Source organism: Cupressus sempervirens, chromosome 7 (assembly GCF_028749045.1).
Source record: "Cupressus sempervirens isolate cs-2001-9-10 chromosome 7, ASM2874904v1, whole genome shotgun sequence".
In the NCBI taxonomy this organism is placed as follows: domain Eukaryota; kingdom Viridiplantae; phylum Streptophyta; class Pinopsida; order Cupressales; family Cupressaceae; genus Cupressus; species Cupressus sempervirens.
Window position 1 is genome coordinate 198,847,479 of NC_143124.1, and position 19,747 is coordinate 198,867,225.

General features: G+C 35.8%; 1 protein-coding gene across 2 annotated transcripts in view; it reads right to left on the reverse strand.

Annotated features, from left to right (window-relative positions):
* Nucleotides 1-12,338: 12,338 nt before the first annotated feature.
* The window catches only part of LOC149546177 (exosome complex exonuclease), a 110,038-nt gene continuing 102,629 nt past the window's right edge, over nt 12,339-19,747 (reverse strand). For both annotated transcript variants that reach the window (XM_089791041.1, XM_089791042.1), the window contains one exon: nt 12,339-13,687. In XM_089791041.1, coding sequence (XP_089647167.1) covers nt 12,371-13,675 — 1,305 coding nt within the window. In that variant the 5' untranslated portion in view covers nt 13,676-13,687 and the 3' untranslated portion in view covers nt 12,339-12,370. The remainder of the gene's footprint in view (nt 13,688-19,747) is intronic.

Consider the following 19,747-nt stretch of genomic DNA (forward strand, 5'->3'; position numbering starts at 1 on the left):
GTGGAAGCCATTCAAAGAGCTTTTAGTAGTTACATTAGAATACAAATAGGGGGGGTGGTGTGTGTGTGTGTTAACTAACAATGTTTGGTTGTATTTATTCAACCCTCCAACTTGTTTTCCCTTTTGGGAAAATATCCACCTGAGTATCATACCATTATACTCAAAGATACCAAAACGGCCCTCTATCTCCTCCAAATTAGGAAGAGCCATTCTTAGTTGGATGGGAATGAGAGTTTCTTGAAGATAATTTGGTCTCGTCATCATTGGAATTCTCAAATGTATTTGTTTCCTCAGATGTATTGCCTATTTTTTTCCCTTCCACCATCCTCTCTAGTAGTTCCCTTGAAGAAACATCAACATCATCAATATTATCCTCTGAAACGATAATAGTGTATCCATAAGAAATATATCTTCAATGAATCATGGCAACACCTTCATTTAGTGTCTCTAGGAACTTCTCTTCTTTATTCTTGAGTATCAAGGTAAACCGCACATTTATGTTATGATAAATGAGTCTCCTAAGAGACTTGATAAGGCATCATCTCTTATGATTAAAGATATTATTATTTCTAGATTTCTAAATGCAACCAAGAATGTGAATAGATAAAATGGATGAAAAGTAATATATGCTCTTTCCAAGCTCATGAAATTTCTAGTACAAACATCATTGATGGAAAAATTATTGTTCAAATTCAAGCCAAAGAGACACCAGACTTCTTTAATAAAGAGATAAAAATAAAAGGTATGGATTATGGTCTCATCATAATGATAAATAAGATAGATAATTAAATTACCTCTTAGAGTCCATGATGGGAAGCCTTTGCAAGAGGAAACGGCACATGAAGAAAAGAATGTTCAGTTCTACGGGTCTACAACAAAGGTTAAGAAGATGTTAGGACTAGACAGTGAGATGAAAGGAAAGCTTCCATGCAATGTTGATACGGTTTAGAATGTCACGAGTGTTGGTGTGAAATTTATAAACAAGTTTGGACTTCATGGAAGGAAACAAGGTACTATCAAGCCATTTGAAAAGGGTGATCCTTTTGGAAGGGTTACCCCTACAATGTAGTAGTGTGCATCCCTAAGGAGGTAGTAGAGTGGATCCACTATAATAACAAATAGAGTCAAGGCTAGAGACACCCTTGTCTTATGGGCCTAGAAAGTTCAAAGAGCTAAGATCTCCAACCATCAACATCCATAGATGCAACAACACCATTCATCAACATGTACACCATCATACATAAGTGTTTAGGGAATCCAAGGCATTGTAACACCATATTAATGAACTTCCACTATTTTTTCATGCAGCTTCTCATAATCTAGAATAAGCATGCAAATGCTTTGATTAGAGTTTTTAGGTCAACCTAAGGTTTCCTAGCATGTAATTAGATTCTGTAGCTAATTTAAACAAAATCACTTTGTGTGGGCCTTATAATTTTGGGCATGATGTCTTCTAATCTTAGAGCTAGCAATTTGGCCATGATCTTATATGATAACTTAAGGAGGGTGATGGGGCTCTAGATTTTAATCAATGAATTATCCCCTCACTTAAGAATAAGCTTGGTAAGCCCTGCATTAATATCATTCACCAAGGACCCTTTATGAATTGCCTCCATATACAAGCTTAGTAGGTCATCTCCCATGTAATCTATATTTTATTTGTAGAATTCAACCAGTGTGTCATTATGGCCTAGAGGTTTTTAATTATGCATAATGAGTATGACCTTTTTGATCTCTGCAATAGATATTGGTATATTCAAATAATCAATATCTTCTTTAGACATCGTGCTACAAATAATGCTCTCATCTTATGCCTAGCAATTTCCATATACGAGCCTTTTTCCTCTATAGTAAATAAATTGGAATAAATTAAAGTGAATGACTTCATAATATCCTCTATTGTATTAATAATATTACCTTCCTCACAATTGCATTTGATTCGTTATTTTGCCTCTTTTTGTTTGAGTATTTGAAAAAGGTATCTAGATCCTTTATCCCTATGATTGAGTCATTGGATCTACCTTTGGTTTTAGCCCCATGGATTTTGCATTCTACAATTTTCTTAAGCCACCTCTAGCATGAGTTAAGGCATTCGAGGCATTTAGATTATGTGGATGATCTTGCATAATTTTTCAGCTAAGAAGAGGTATTATGTAAGTTAGCCTCAAGCTTTATGTTTAATCTTCTTCTTCCCAATTGTTTGAAATAGGACTCTCCAACTAATGATACATTGGGTCCACCTACCAATTGCACTATTGTGTTTAATAGTTCCCATGTTATACAACCTAATTATTTTAATTGTGGTTTTGATATCCTCATCTTTTAGCACTCTAACATTAAGAGCAAACATTTCACATATATTCCTATCTTTCCTCTATTCAGTAAGGGCAAAGATAGAGGGGATGATTGGGTAATGGTCAAATACTATGTAAGGCACAACATTTACACTAATGCCCTTACGGTTTTTCTTGAGGCCAAATACATATTTATTGGAATAGAGCCTATCTAATCTACAATAGATCCTTTTACTAACATGATGGTAATTCAATCAAGTATTGTCAAATTCCAAGGTGGAAGTCTTTGTTGCCAACCAAGGGGTCAAGAAGCACATGTTTATTGATCATTTATACCAAAAGAAAATTTATGTTTACTTCCCATCAAAAACCCATGCCTCCAAATTTATTAAGTGGCCTTTCAATCATATTAAGATATCCTCCCATTATCTAAAGGATATTCTTTAGATGGAAGATTATTTTCCATAGCTATATTTTCACTTTATAGTCATTACGAGCATAAATATTACAAATTCCATATTCCTAACCATTGTAACTAAGAGTGATCCAAAATGCATGATTGTAGAGAGATGAAACTCATTCAGTAATATATCCACTCCATTTGGGGTTGATTGGGATGGTCACTTCACCCTTACACTTCTAATGTTTGGTGTTGGCCTAGTTTTTTGCCTTTTATAATTTTGTTATACCATACAATAAAAAACCCTAGTGTTATGTTCTAAAATCTTGTGAAATTCGGTTAAGACCTTGGGTGAATTTTGTTTAAATCCATAAACCCTTGTTTATTGTGCCCTAACCCTCAAAAGTGGTTGAAAGTAGTATTTTAATTATAATTACATGAGATCCTTTTATCCTAAGTTCTCATTTTCCAAAATTATTTTATTACTTTCCGCGAAATAAACCTTTTTCATTTTGAACGTGCCCTAACTGTGGTTGTTTTATTTAGCATTTTTTGCGAAGCATCTTAACTATGATGATTTGGCTTGAAGAGTCATTGATCTTTCCAAGATCGATGGTGAGCGAACGCCCGCAATGTGAAGTTGCATGACTTTTATGTAATGCGGGAAGCACCTTGTTGCTACGTAGCACTTGGTGGCGTTGGGTCTTAAATGCACCGCAAAGACTGGGCTTTGTCAATACTTTGTCAAACCTTTCTCAGAGCTATCAGTAAGAGTCAGTGCACGTTTGATTTTCCAGCCATGTCATTAGTTAAAGCCAAGTAGTGGGGTTCCCTTTTGATGTCACATCATTAAGCTGTTGATCTTTGGAAGATCGATGATAGGCATATTACCGCAATGTGAAAGTGCTCGACATTTAAGTAATGTGGTCAAGCACCTACAAGACATGTGGCATGTGATGATGTTATAGACCCACAGCCTTTAAAAGGTAATAGCGCAGTATGCACAGTTGGTATTTGTCAGACACGTTAGAGAAAAGGAAACACTTTTATTGGTTAGTTTGACTGATTGGATCTGAAAAGGATATGATTTTATAACACCATTGATCTTGATAAGATCAACGGGAAGTGCTTACTCACATTATCAAAATGAAGGAACTTTAAGCAAAGTGGGAAAGCACCTGCACGCCTTGTGGCAAGGTGGTACCTGTCATAAAGAAGACTGTCGAGTCACGCCAGGGTGGAAAGGTAAGATGAAATGGAATGCAGTAATTGGTAAAGCAATATATGTATCTACTAGGCTGGAAACAAGTGTAGTAGTGGGGCCACAATTTTAAAGCCTTAATTCTAAAGTTATAATGATCTAGTGCAATTGTCGATCTTTGTAAGATTGATGATCGACACTTCACTGCATCATGAAAATGACTGAACTTTAGTCAAAGCGGGGAAGCACCTGCTAGATGCGTGGCAGGTTTCCAAAATTTTTAAAGTAGCTTTTTTATTTTCAAAATAGATCGTCCAATGTTGTATGATCAACGAAGGAAATTAAAATTTGAGGCATGACATGAAAATTAACTGTTAGAAACATTAATATTATTTAGTGCCACTTCGTGCGACCTTAATGCTACAGTATAATTTGAAAATTCACCATTATTGAGCCACAAAATCGCAAGATTATTAGAGCACAAGTGTTTCTAGAGCTAGGGCATAAAATTCTTTAGGGTTTTCATCGATTTGCAGAGTAATTCACATAGGAAAATAAGAAAGAAAAAGTAGGTAAGTGGTTTGAAACTTCTGAATATTGAAAATTTGTAATTGTACTAGGGTAAGTTGAGAAAATTCCTCCTCGTAAGGATTTTTCTGTCAAGGTAGATTACTTGAAAAGATCAGTTCATGATTACTTTCTTGAACAAATGCTTGCATCAGTAAATGAATTGACTAAGGGTAGAGAATTCATTCCCAAAAACCCTAGGTTGGTGGTTAGTGAAGGTTTTTATGATAAGGCAAATTATTTGAGGGATGCACAAGTTTTTGTGAGAGGATTAGAACTCTTTAAGAAGTGGTTTGCAGAACGAAAATTGGATACTCCAATGAGTAATGTTTGGGAATTTGATATAGGAAAACTTATTGTTCCTGAAGTTTTTTGATAGTGACCTATTTGCAGATATGGCTAAAAAATATGATCCAATTACCAGGATTGTTAAAAATCATGTAGGTGATAATCTTTTTAGGGTTTCACCTGAATTAATTAGAGAAGTGTTCAAGCTCAACCCTAACCATGTTGTCCATGAGAAAATTGATATGGAAGAATTTCAAACTAGGTATGATGCACAGAGGGTATACCTAAGGGGCGGACCATTGCAACAGCGTTTTGTTAAAATTGGATCAATGTCCTTGGTCACACTGAATACCCCAGAGCCCTTGCTAAAGAAATATTTTAATCCAAGGGCCCAGAACTTATATTTTTCTCTCTACAAAATCTTTGGAATGGATGAACAAGATTATATTCAAGGCTCTATTGTTCTTATCATAGCTCAAACTCTAGAGTTTGGAATGAACTCAATTCTTGATTTTGCTACCCACTTGGCTGAGGAAATTCACAATGGTCTGATTGGAATAGCTCAAGCTAAGGTTAATAGGTCTTTTTGTCAGTATTCATTATTGATGTATATATGTCTATATAAAGGAGTTACTTTCTTCTCCAAAGAGATGAAATTGAAACTAGAGAGAGATTGAGAAAGATTCTTAGTCTAGTTGTGGAGTGCAGACATGACATGAGAGGTCAATGATGCCAATTTTGTCAGGTTTGATAGATATTTTGCTTCAAGGTTCATATTGCTATTGAAAGGGGATAGCCCTAGAATACCCCAGCCCTTATTAAAATTAATAAGACCTAAGGATCATGCCAAAGGGTTGTTTGTCAATGATAATTGGGGGATATCTTTCCATATCCTGTTTCTATTGTTTTTAGAGTTTTTGGTTTCTTGAGAAAACCCCATGTGCTACCCTATCAAGTGCCTTTGAAGGTAGGAATTGTAGAATTGTTATGGCAGATTGGGACAATTGATGAAATGGATTTACTAGGTAAATCCAAGGGTACATTCTTCCCAGTTATTACAATTGTGCATGATTTTGTGTTTGTTAAGAAAAGATGGAAAATTTTAGGAAAATTTTTGGATAAGAATCAAATGGCCCAATCACATGCTTGTTGTATTGATCCTGAGGGATTCTATGACCTACTTAGAGAAAGGACTAAAGTTAAGGCTTATACAAAAATTGTGTATTTCCCAAAGGATGTCATCATAAATATATTTTCATTGCAAGAACAAGAAGTCAAAAAGGAAAAATGGATAGTTTACAGCAAAGTCCTTGACTTTATAAATGCTTTTGAGCCCACCTATAATTCTCTAGCAGATAAAAAATATTGGGGGGCCAAAATGGACATGTTGATGAATAATTTTGCTGGGATAATGCAAACTTTGAATGAGAAGGACATTCTGGCAAAAGCACATCCAGATAAAGTTGTTGAAGTGGAGAGAAGGTTAAATAGAAAAATGATTGTAACCCTAGGTCAGTATACATTGCAAAGCAGGGTTAGATATGTAGTGGCTCAGAATGTACAGTATGTCCCTCCTTACAAGAGGCCAAGATCAAAAAGCCCATCTGACACAAGTGCCCCCAAGAAATAGAGGCTGGAACAAGGATCATCCTCTCAAGAAAGAGAGTATTCACTATCCCAGACTCCACTCAGAATAGATGATGAGGCATCTCTGAGAGAATAGCTAAAACAAATTGGAGGGGAGGGGGACATTGTGATCACAACTGTTGATTTTCAAGGAGGAGTACCTGAAGAGCCTCCAGTGCCATCTTTTAACCTTACTATTGTAGACTATAGATGTAGGGGGATAGACCCTGTGATTGCACAGGCCTCTAAAAAATTTATTGATGATGAAAATTTTGTAAAATCTAGAGCCTTTGCACAGTTCCTATGGATTTAAAACATTAGTAATTTTGAGGCAAAATGTAAATCAATAAAAGCGAAGTAACCAAGTAAGTTGGACTCTGAGATTGAGAAAAAGGTTAAGGCAGATTTCATGGACGATTTTGCACAATTGACCCCTGAAGGGGGAAGACAGTTACTAAAAGAGTCAAGAGTTTTAATATTACCTCAATGGGGCATAGCTAATGCTATGTTTTTTTACTCTATTAAAAAAGAAAAGGATGTCCAGTATAAGACTAAAGAGGAGATTTTGCAAGCACATAGAGGAGTAAATACAACAATGATCACCAAGCATTCGTGATTTGGTCTATTGAGAAAAGAGACAAAACTAGGATACAAGAAATTTCAAATGTTGAGCATATAGGCACTCTCACAGTCTACAGAGTAGATGAAGTTAACAGTGAGGAGATAAGTAAAATGACTAAAGAAATGGTGAATTTTGGGATGGTGGTTGTTGGAAAAGAGAAAAGTAGATTTCTAGAACTCAATGCCAAGTTTGAAGAAATACTAGAGGCATATGAGGAAAGAGGAAATAGTATACAACTGCTAGAGAATCAAGTATCCCAAATGGATAAGCAGCTAGGAAGGAGGAAAGTGGGACAATCAAGTAGGCCTCGAATCACATATCCTCACCCCCTAGTTGAACCATTCAAGTCTTCTCCCATTATAGAGTTACCTGACACCCCTAAAAGGCCAGAGTTTTATACTACTAAGGAACTAGAAGAAGAAAAGAATTAACTATGGAACCTGTATATTAAGCTAAATGATTTATATGATGATAAAATTAGGAAGACAATCTTATATTTAGTAGATAAGATTGATTGGCCAACATTTTATGAGCAACTGGTAAATATAATGAACATGTGGGAAGAGATAAAAGGTGGTGAAGATGCTCTAAAACCCATAATGAATAAATGGGGTGGAAGAAATAGTGATATTACTCTTGTGTGTATTTCAATTATTAGTCTATACTGTGAGCAGATCAAGAAAACTTTTGATATAACCAGCAATTTGTCTAAATTTGATGAAAAAAGGGTTGCAGTTCAAAAAAGAATAATAATGTGCCTTTCCAGATATTTAGGTGAGAAATTTTATCTTTTTTCCCATGCACTTAAAAGGATAGAATAAAAGAAAAGGAAGAATGGGGGAAAGAACTAGATGATGTATTATGCCATAGAATAAATGGAGTTATAAGTGAAGAGGGACACTTGCTATGGGCAATGACAAATGAGGAATTTGTTAAAGTGCAACTTTTTAATAAATCCATCAGAGAAGAATTTGTTGAGATAAATAAGATAGGGAATTTTGTGGTTAAAAAGTAGCGTGAGATCATGAACTTCGATTGGCCTGATGATATAGTTTTCAATTAAAGGATGGAGGATTTTGTACATTCAAAGCAAATGGAAACTGAAGAAGAGGACGTGGATTAGGACGAGAGTCAAACAATGGATACATCAGTGCATGCAGAGGAAGACAAAGAAGACCAACCAACCTCAGTGGTAAGCACAATGGTCCCAACTGATGATGTGGCAACTAAGGACTCAGATATAACTGTTGTTTTAATAGTACATGATAATGAAAATGGAGAGCCTCGAGTTGAAGTAAATATGTAGAAATCAAAGCCAAACACATCACTAACAAACCTAATGGCTACATATTTTGAGGAGTCAGAATAGTAAAAGGGGCAATCATGAAATTTGTAGCATTTGAAAGTGTAACAAAAAGATGGTCCCACAAAAGAATGTTTATGATGTAAAAAAAAATTTGTTGCACAAATTTTTGTCGTTTATGACAGTAACAATGTAAATATCTTTTTTCTAAAGGACAGTTGTCAATTCTCTATGCCTGAAGCTTGTTGCATCTCATACTATATAAATGAGATCCCAAGGCTAGAGAAAGGGTCTAAATCATTTGCAAATTTTAGTGTTTACTAAGTATTGTTTGGTCCATTTTCTTGATGAAAACCTTGTGATATGTTTCTTTGCAAGTATCTAGGAATACATTAATCTTACAGGGTCTTGATGTCTTATCTTGAGTTATTCTGAGTTCTGTTTCAATTGCTATACAATTTTCAAAGGAAATTAATACAAAGATGAACTGTCCCCATATCTTTTCTTGCTTAATCTTGTCTCCATTTTTTATTACCTGGTTATTTTGAAGTTGTGTGAGCAATGCTTGTCCAATTGAATGCAATTAAATCAAGTTGTATGCCAATTCATTATTTCTTTTAATTCAATGAATTAAGTGCGTGCTTCAATGAAATTGATGGGGTTTCCATTGTAATAGGAAGGATGTGTGTAAGAATGAGTTTCAATGAGAATTGTTGATAATGTTGATTGTAATGCAATCAAATAGGTCTAGAAATTGAATAGACTCTAAATCCCAATGGACGAGGCACTAATCTATTAGTTTAGTCTATAGATGGAGAAATCATGAACAAGCATCAAGCTTTAAATCAAATTCAATTTTACTATAATGTTTGAAGAATGTCAAAGATGGTCAACACTTGTTTACATTTAACCTCTAAGTCGTAGTTAGCTGTTATTGCCCATAATTACCTGTAAATCTAAGAAGAATTGTGACCAATCTACTTTATGGGATGTGTATTGTTATGAAATGTTATGGAACAAATGAAATATGTGTAGTATCAAGTTGCCAAAAGAGTAGAAAATTTGTCCTGATTTTGTTGAAGTTGGGTCCAGATATGATGCACATATAACTGTTTATGGGAAATAGCTAATCCTTAGGTTATGGTGATCTTTATTATCTTGGTATTAAGTATTTTGTTGCTTAATAGTGTAAAAACACCAACATTTGGTATAGAAGCATTTGGCATCTTTCCAAATGCATTTAAGGTTGGTATACAATACAAACTCAACTGCTTTGACCTCTTGCGACATAAGAATGTCTATGTTTTTTGGTATCATGAGGAATCATTGATGATGTATTTTCTATTAGGGGATTCCAGATCCCTGGTATTCCAAGAGGAGCATTTGATATCCATATTCAAAGGTTCAAGGGTCAGTCTCCATGAGAGCTTTGAAGCTCTTATAATAGCTTGGGAGCTCATGCTTATAAGTGCTTCGCAAGGTGCTTAACATTACTCTTATCAAAGGTTCTCCCTCCTTCTCACTAGGTTCACCTCCAACCTTGGAAGAGGGTTCAATGTTTTCATCTAGATCTATCTTCTTATTCGTAATCCTCCTCTTTTGAGCATTAAACACAAAAAATTAGTCATTCTAAGAATAATCTAGTACCCTTTCTCCTAGAGACTTATCTTCCTTATTCTTACGAGCATCAACACTTAGACTACTCCCAAATGCAAGGAATTAGAGGCAATAACAGGGTTGCTAAGGGGATGGTGAATCCTTGGTGGAGGAGACAGTGGAGGTAGGACTGGAAAAACTACTAGGGAGAAGTTGTTAAGTTTATCTTCCTCGATATAGGTTTCCTTTACAGCACCAATCCCATCTAAAGAAGCTCTAGAGTCACAACTTAGCAAACTCTTCTCAACCCTGCACTCAAGATTCACCTTTTCATCCATACCAACATTATTGTTGCCCTCTTGAATGTTCTTCCCACACCCATGGGAAGTGACGATGATGGTGCTCATAAAGAGGGATTGCAATAGTGTCGTTCATGATCACTCCCTTTGTGAGCATTTTTCTGGGCATGGCAACATTTTAAAATTGAGGATCAGATATCCTCCTAATCCTTTTCACTGCAATTTGCTAGGCATTTTGGGTTTTGTGTTTGGGCAGAAGCATTTGATGGTCAACACCAAAGTTAAGGGTATTGACATTTGGTAAACCTTCAACAACATTGTCAATATCCATGGTACAGGCAAGGGCTGGTTCTTGTGGTTTCTCAGATTTATTTTTAAGAGCATCCCATATAGCAAAAATGTCCTATGGAACGGATAGGTCATGTAGTAAGGAAGGCACATTAGAAATTGTGCCCTGACTATCGGCTTGAGGTTCTATCTGAGGAGGCTTCGATGCCTTGTTTTTGTTGGGACCTTTATGGGGAGGGGGGGCTATTCTTGATAAGGGGACAATTTACTATAATGAGGACATCCCTCCTACAAAAGAAGCATGAATTAAAGCCACCAAGAAACCTAATAGTGCAAGAAAGTTTATATCCATCCAAGTCAAAGATAATCTCTTTAGCAAGGTACGGGGAAGTAGAGTGCACATTTTATCCACTCTAATGATGCTTTCAATCGGCTCAAGGCTTGTGAGATGAGATTCCGAAGAAAAGGTGGAAGATTCCCAACAATAAGCCAACAAGGGCAAGAAAGGGCAAGAATTTCATCTTGGATAAAGTCTAGAGACTAGGAGAAGGCCTTAAAGTTGCAGTTACCAACTTTCCAAAATTGTCTTCCAATGACTTCCTACTGGAATTTCGGCTTGGCCATAGAAACAAGAAATAAACCTTTTCAGCCCATACGAATATATGTAAAGTGGAACCATAGTTTTTCAGCCCAAACATTGTGAATATATTCATTAAGAAAAGAATAAGAAGGCAACTTAGTAATGTCTTAGGCGAAAAGAGCAATATTTATGAGCTTGTTCTTCTATGATTCAATAAAAGCCAACAATTGGAAGTTAAGTTGAACCATGAAAGTTTCGAATGAGAGAGAAGCCTAACCTCTATCTTCTCCTTCACATGCTTCTACTTTGGAACCGCCCTTTTGCTGGATGAACCAACCTCCGTCAAGGATGTCCAACCTAGTTTCTGCATCCATCTTGAATGACTTGTTTTGAGACACATTTGGTACAGTAGAGCCCAATGCGAGTATTTGCTTATTAACTTGCTCTTCTCCGAGTGACTCCATTCCCATAAAAAATAACAGTTTGAATGCCTCCAACACAAGCCCTCCTCGAGAAGTGAAACTTGATTGTAGAGCCTTCCTTCCTAAATCCAATATCTTTAGTAGGAAAATATTCAATGGCCGGGATTTAATAATTGTAAAAGATGTTAATTAATAAAATGACTTTAAACTTTTCAGATGATTGAAGATTGTTTGTGACAAGAAGAAACTAGTTTTCAGGGAGGGAGGAAAATGTTTTTAAGGCGTGAAAAAGGTATAATTGCAATTTGTAGACTTGCAAGTCTACTAATAAAGCCTACCAGCTAATTAATAATTAAATAAGAATGTATAGTATGACTGTATATGAATGAATAGATATGTTATGAGAAAATAAGATAAATTTAAAATTTAAAGGTACTTCGTTAATGGGTTAATCAATTTTTTATGAGTTGTGGAAAATTTATACAAGCATAATATGTCTAATTTGTACTGAAGAATTGATAAGGTTAGAATATTTGAAGCATGTGGGTAATGGAGTTGGCTTCGACCTTGGGTTTGCTCCCCAATAATATAGACTTTGACTCCAAAGCCCAAACACACTCAACACAAGCTTGTTGCGACTAGGTACATCCCTAGAAGATCGCAACTTCCATACCCCAACTTAGCACCAAGTAAAACCAAGGTAAGGGGAATTGGGCGTTGGATTGGGTCGCAAAACAAAAAAATTCAAAAAAAAATTTAGACATAAAATTATTTTAAAACAAGTTTATCATTAAAAAAATACTGTTATGCTCCCTATGTCTTTAATAAGGTAATCAAGTATGGAAAAAGAGATAAAATCATACATGCTCCATACAAATATATTTCTATTCAATAGCATGTACGAAAAAAGGGTTTCCTCTATAATCAAGTATGCTTTCTTGTGCACCAAGAGCCCAAATGTGTCCTTCTTGATTCAGATTATTTCCTATACCTACTATGTCAGATATAAACCTGATCAGACCTAGAGCCTTGTCTAAATGCTTAACAGCTATCCATAGCATTTTTCTGTCAGCTGAAGTTATTATTTCACCCATGCATATATAACAATTCTCTTCTGTTGCACCATATAACCCCCCAGCCATATCTACCGTAATGCTTCTGATGCTCTGAAATAGGTAAAAGACCATAAGGCTGAACAGACACTTGGATGTATATCCCAAATTATGAACAAGTTCGTGCTCCACATATGATTTTTGATGATGTAGTTTTTTATAATCAAGGTTATTGTCTAGCTGGACATTCTTAATATGACCAAGACCCTCCTTTATGCCCTCTATTGTTGTAACATAAAAGTTCAGACTCTCTACATCCTTCAAGGCATCTAATATAGCCTCGAATGATTCTAAAACATCCCCCCATTTAAATTTTGGAGAATGAAAGTTTTTGTAAGAAGTAAGTTTAGCCCATGAAGGAGATCCTGTTGTAGATGAACTCTGACTTAACAATCGGAAGCTTCTTGCTGTTTCCTCCTTTGCAGCTAACACTTTATTTGATGGCTTATCAATTGTTCCCAGATCTGTATCTAAATTTCTTACTAGCTCTTCCAGGGCTTCCCGCAATCTATCATATTGGATGATTTGAGGAGAAATTATTTTTCTAGCCAATCTTCTCTGTGGGACTGAAAGCCCCAAATATGGACAAACCACCTTCAATGAATCAAATGTTTTGGAAGTTCTTTCACTCGGTGTAGAAAAGGGCAAGTGCAGACTTCCAGAGCTTAATTTCCATGGGTTATGCTCTTGTAACTTGCAACCAATTAATTTTTGTGCCAGGAGCTTAAATTCTTGCATTTCTTGCTTTGTAGAAATATTAAAAACAAATGAATTATCATCTAAATTGGCCAGCCTGCCATCTGTCAGGTAAAAAGTTTTTAGCCTTTCTCCCATGCTGACTAGAGTTGAGTGAATCTTGATTGGTTCAGAAAATTGCAGATCTTCTTCCCTATCTTTTTGGTGATAGCCATTACCACAGTCGAATGCAGAATGATTGTGCAAAGCTTGTCCTTGCATTTCATGGTAACTTACACTGCACATATGGGAAGACCGGAAAGCATGTGCACAACGACTAGTGGCTGCTGCATATATTATCCATAACCGGGAATAAGGCCAACTGCATGCAAGAGGATACATCTTCTAAATTATCTGCAACCATAAACAAATAGCATTTGAGAAGCAAGACAAATTATCATTCATGCAAGAAATAAACCAAGGGCCACTGCAGGACATGTCAACCATAACTAATAAAATGAGGAATCCCAGTGAAGACAGAACTTAAGTAAAAATGTAAATTGTAGAGAAAGTTTGTACACTGGTTGTCTCTATCTTGAGTTTTTAACTAAATGCAAAAAATGAATAAACAGCCAATAGATAACAAGATGCATTTCACAAATTTAAAATAATTGACATATTCTTAGTAGTTATCCTACTCCCAAGTTAGATAAGGTTCTCCAGTGAAACTTGTATTGTCACCTTTAATTAGGTCAATGCCAATTTGCAAACTACTATTGAAATCAACTAACCTGTTTTAAAGGTTACCATTATCTATAGCATATACCCATAGATTACTAAGTTGTGAACAATTAAATTTGACCTTCCAATTGTACCAACAAAATTAGTATAATTCGGCCCGTTAATGGGCCTTCAAGGGTTAATCCTCGACAAAGAAAGGAAATGTGTTATTGGCAACCACCAGAGGAAGGCTGGATAAAAATTAATTTTGACGGGGCTGCTAGAGGTAACCCGGGTATATCCGGGTGTGGTTGTATTGCATGAGATCATTAAGGTAATTCAGTTGCTTTTGTGGCTAAAAGATTAAGGGATGGAACCAACAATGTGGCAAAATGTGAAGCAACTAAAGAGGCTCTTGTTTGAGGAGTTAAACTGGGTATTAGGCGAGTACACCTGGAAGGAGATTCAGAGATTATAATAAATGGGATTAAGAAAGAGGAAAATTGGAATCTAGGCAGCTTGACAAGCACATAAATCAGATTAAGTGCCTGCTGCAGGCGTTCGAAGACTTTAGGATATCCCATGTATACATAGAAGGAAATCAAGTGGTGGAGAAGCTAGCCAACCTAGGTGTGAATGTCTCGTTTGGGAATCAAAATGAAATTTTTAAAGACTTAAGTCTTCTCTCTTTAGATTAAGGATGTTGTGTTTATTAAGTGGCATTATGAATGTCAACCTCCCTTTGATGAAGTAATAAGTAAAAATTAATTCTATCTCCTGGTATCAAGGACACTCATGAGGAAGTAATCCACTGTGTGTGACAAAGGATGCCCACTCATTAAACTCTCGAAGTGTGGGCTTCCAGATCATTTGAGAGTGAGTGGTTAAGAAGGGCTGGATCTCTTTTTCGGCAAGATAATTCACAGATATTGCAAAGATGGAAGCCAGCTTTGCTTTGGACTCAAATAATTAGACTCAGGCATACAAAGGGAAGATAATAGTGAGGGGCCTAAAGAATTTATTTCTTTTTTAAGACTAGGTTTTTATGAGTGGAATCATGGAGATGTTCGGCCCAGAATACTTGGACTCCTACTAGAGAAGGCAGTCCAACTTGGACATAGTGTCCCTCTTTGTAGCTTTGGCATTGATGGTCAAAGAGACAAAAGAGGTAGTACGCAGGGCCTTTGTTGTGTATGTGTGGACCCACAATTGCTGTTGGTAGTGGATGAAGTGATTGATAGAGCTTTGTTGGGTGTTGGGCTAGAGATGGGGCAGGAACCGTGGAGGCTATTCGGCGGTGGTGAGTCCTTGCTGCAACCATTGGTGGTGTGGTCGTCCGCAACTCTCCAAAGGGAACACCTGCCAAGAGTGGCAAAAGGATGGAGAAAGGTGATTAATTTCCTGTAGGAAAAGATTTGGGTGTTGGACGATGGGAAGAGGGGTTTTATGAAGACGACACGCAAGAAAAGTGTGAAACCACTTGGAGAACCGTTGAGACACCACCTGAAAAGAGGACATGATGTAAATGAGGATTCCATGAGAGCAGGAATGTGGGTCGATGTGTCTTTGGAAAGGGAGGATGGCATGAGCGGAGCTAGCAGGTTCAGGCGCTCAGTGGAGGACGACCGTTCCATCCCAAACTTCACTAAGGAGGATGCTGCAAACTGGTTCAAAAACTGAGGGTCTGGGTTTAGTCTGGTAGCCCCTTCAGGAGATGTGTTTTCCTCATGTAATGGGATGGGTTATGTTTAGGTGTTAATGCCTTTTTTTTTGGTAAGCATTAACATTTATGTCAAGGGGGGAAGGTATTTAGGGGACTTTTTCAAAAGATGGCCACTAAACACTATGGCATACTATTGTAAGCATCATCCTTTCTATTATCAATACAAAAATATGTTACCTATCAAGAAAAAAATTAGTATAATTTTGATATCAAACAGTTCAAACCCAAACATGAATAAACTACTCACTGGTCATCATTCCATAAATGGCTTAATTCAACTTGATATCAAATAGTGAACCAAATTGCCATCCATTCTTACTAGCATACAAATTCTTTAAAATTTTAAAAAATTGTTCCCATAGAAGTGAAATTTAGTAAGCACACTGTCTAGCCAAAATAGCAACCATATGAGCACTCACTTGAGAATGCTCTGAACAAGTGAGAAAACTGAAATCAAATCAAAAGATGAAAGCAAGTCAAACAGAGATGAAAGATTACCTCTTAGATAATATCCAAAGATGCGCTACAAAATTGGTAACCCAACAGAACCATTTGCCATTGACATCTTAATGGAACTACTAAGCGAGGTACAGTTATCCATTGAATCATTTATGAACTACAAAGATAGGCATGCACAAAAACATTTGAGAACCAGATTTTCAAAAACTGGGAAATGGCACAAGAAATGTGATGAGCTGTGACTACTTGGGATAATTGTGATTCTTTGGCGTGTCATGCTACTATAATATATCATTGCTTGAGATGAATAATTATTTGAAAAAGACACCTCTAAGAATTTCCTAGACTAAACATAGGACTCATAGAATATTGTAGTCTCTAATAAAGGTGATAATCAAAGAAAAAGTCTGCATTCATAAGAGACATTATTTTTAACTAGCAATAGAGAAAAAGGCGATGCTCCACGGAGTTTCCAGGACGGGGATGTTTTAGGGGGCGGGGACGTGTTTCCGATATGGGTACAGGTCAAAGCCAAAATTTAGGGGGTGGGACATCAGGGGATGGCGATTAAAAACATAGGGGATTTTTTTATATATAGAGACAAAATTCAAATATGCATATCATAACATTGATAAACCATTCACCATAGACATTTTAGAAGATCAATACATGGAATATTATCTAATGGAAAATACTAAGTACTTCCACTATAACAATATCACATACATATATAGCAAAAATCAAAATGCCTAAAGGCTCCAAGTATCATGCTGAAATCAGAATGAAATAAAGAGAAGTCCAACTAGAATAGCTAGTAAATACTAAACACAATCTTTCCTCACTAAACACAATCTTTGCTCACTACTGCTACTGTTCTTATGTTTTTTTTCTTCCTCTATGCAAGTATGTTAAATATAAAAATGAGTAGAAGATTTAGTGTTTTAATGGACCAAATATCGGTTGCATATTGTTATATGTCTTTAAGACAACTAGGGGCCACACGGACAGAAAAAATTAGAAAAAAAATAATTTTTTGAGGGTGTTTTGCCTTTACCAGATTGACTGGAAAAAAGGGGACAGCCAGGAGTTTTGGGGACAAATAGGGGACGGCAAAACCGTCCCAGGTACTTCTGGTCATCCCCAAGTTTCTTGCCAAAAAAAATTGGCCGTTTCAAGGAGGTTTCTGAATTTTCCAAAAAGGGGACGGCCAAAATCCGTCCCCGCATCCCTGTTTCGTCCTTGGTACGGGTACGAGGGTAAAACCCCAAGAAACGCGTCCCCGTGGAGCATAGGAAATAGGAAATAGCAGTTAATAAACCAGCTATAACTTTAAAATAGGAAGTAAGACTGCAATTGTTACTAAGTGAAATTTTCGAACAGCAATCTATTACCATAATACCGTTATCAACTTATCAATTCTTATATTTAGAAAAAAAGGAAATTGCACAAGGAGCATAGAATGATTATCAAGGTTCAAGAATTACCTCAATTCATTTTTACATTCATTTCCTCTTTGTAGACACCAAACAGTAGTTGACAGTTATAAACGACCAATAGACTATTTAAAAATGGAATCATTGCTTGGAATCTTTAATACAAAGTTAACAATGGTTGTTTGCCAACGAGGGCTCTGAAAGCTACAATATAGCATATTATAGATAGTCTTTTTTGCCTATCATCCTTTAAACAAAAAATGGGTCTTCAACTTTTAAGTTTTAAACTTGTCATTTGAAATTCTTGGAAAAAATCACTAATTATAATTTCTTTAGGTAGCTTTTCAATCTTGAATGGGTAATAAATGGAATGAAGCCATGTATCCATGGGAGAATGCAGGAGCAGTAGTTTTAATATAGTAATGGCATAAATTCTTAAAGTACTTCACATGCATTTAAGTTGAATTCTTTGGACTAGATTTCACTCCATATTTCAGCTATAACCAATCACACAAACAATTGGCACTTGTCCTAAAATAGCAGTGGATATCATATACAAAATTAAATATTATTATTGCAGCATTTATACGTGTATATTTCTATATATTGTTGAATCTTGCAATGAAGGTAATACCTTAAGTTTCTAGCTTTGTGGGTTGTTTTGAGAGCATACTAAAGTTGTCTTAAATACAACGTTTTCTTAATGGTCTACAGTGAATGTGGCAATGTACAATGTATCAAGGATATGTATATCAGTCTCTATTTATTATCGTGATCAAAGATCCCTTCTGCTTTGAGGGTATGGAATCATCTGTTGCTTTTTCAGTACAGTCTAGATTCTAGTTATTCTAAATGTTTTATTTCCTAAATAATACTAAAACTTTTTTCGAGAGAGATTCACATAGCTTATTTCTATTTGAATCCTTGTACATATAATTTATTGCAGCCATGAGTGATCTCTTCTTTTAGTTACTTGTTGACAAAAAAATTGTCACCCAATTTCTACTAGCTCTTGTTTCAGGATATTTGCTTTAATGCTTTTACAAAATAACATGTAAGATGAAGATATATTTTCCATAGATAATAACTTTGCTGATTTTGTTCCAAACGCATAGAAGACCAATAAAGAAGTAATTGGCAATCGCTGATTTAGTAGTTTTGGTCCAACTATCCAAATGACTAACAAAGTAGCCATCAATGCAAATAATAGCCAAATAGAAGTTCATCAACAACATTTCATTGCCTCTCCTTCATTCTGTGGGCCCTACCATTCATAAAGTCCCTATTAAAGGAGAAATTTGAAACAAAGCATCAACCAAAGAAACGGATGGCCAAGAAACCAACCCTCAACTCCTTCCACATAAATGGGTAGGATCATTGAAGCATTGCAAACACTCTATATTATTATAAAATAAATGAATATATCCTAGATATGTACAATAAAGAATGAATGCACTATTTGGAAGCTTACAAGACAATGTTTCTATATGAAACAATCATGAATGGAAGCTACAATTAGAAATAAACTAAACTAGGATGACTCTTGTGAGGTCGCCCTGTTGCAAATGGGGAGCCCCTCTTTTCACTTAGCTGAAGTAGTGGTCTTAGGTGGTAGTGTTAATGTTACTCATATATATATATATATATATATATATATATATATATATATATTCATGTAAATGAGATATATATATAGAGAGAGAGAGAGATATAAAGAGATATTATATATTATAACTAAGAGATTTTAATTATGTTAACGAACAAACACTCACTCTCTTATAAATATAAGAGGTGACTGCAATTGGAAAATACATGCAGTGCCATTACATTTGCAGCATCAATCTCTGGAATTCAGCATGATATCAGAGCAGGTTCTTTACCAGGCCTGTGAGGTTTCAATACAAGTCTGGTTATACATTATAATATGGATGGGGACATAAACATCCAGCATCAAATGGATAGATAGTTGCGAGAAAACAGTAATTAAATACATCAGTGGAGACAATTTTTTTGATCACTACATTGGCAGAGACAATTGATTAACATAGAATTAAATCAATAAGGAAGAAAATTTTGGACTAAAATATCTAAGAAGATATGAGACATAAGATATCTCAGTAAAAGGAGATCAAATACAGA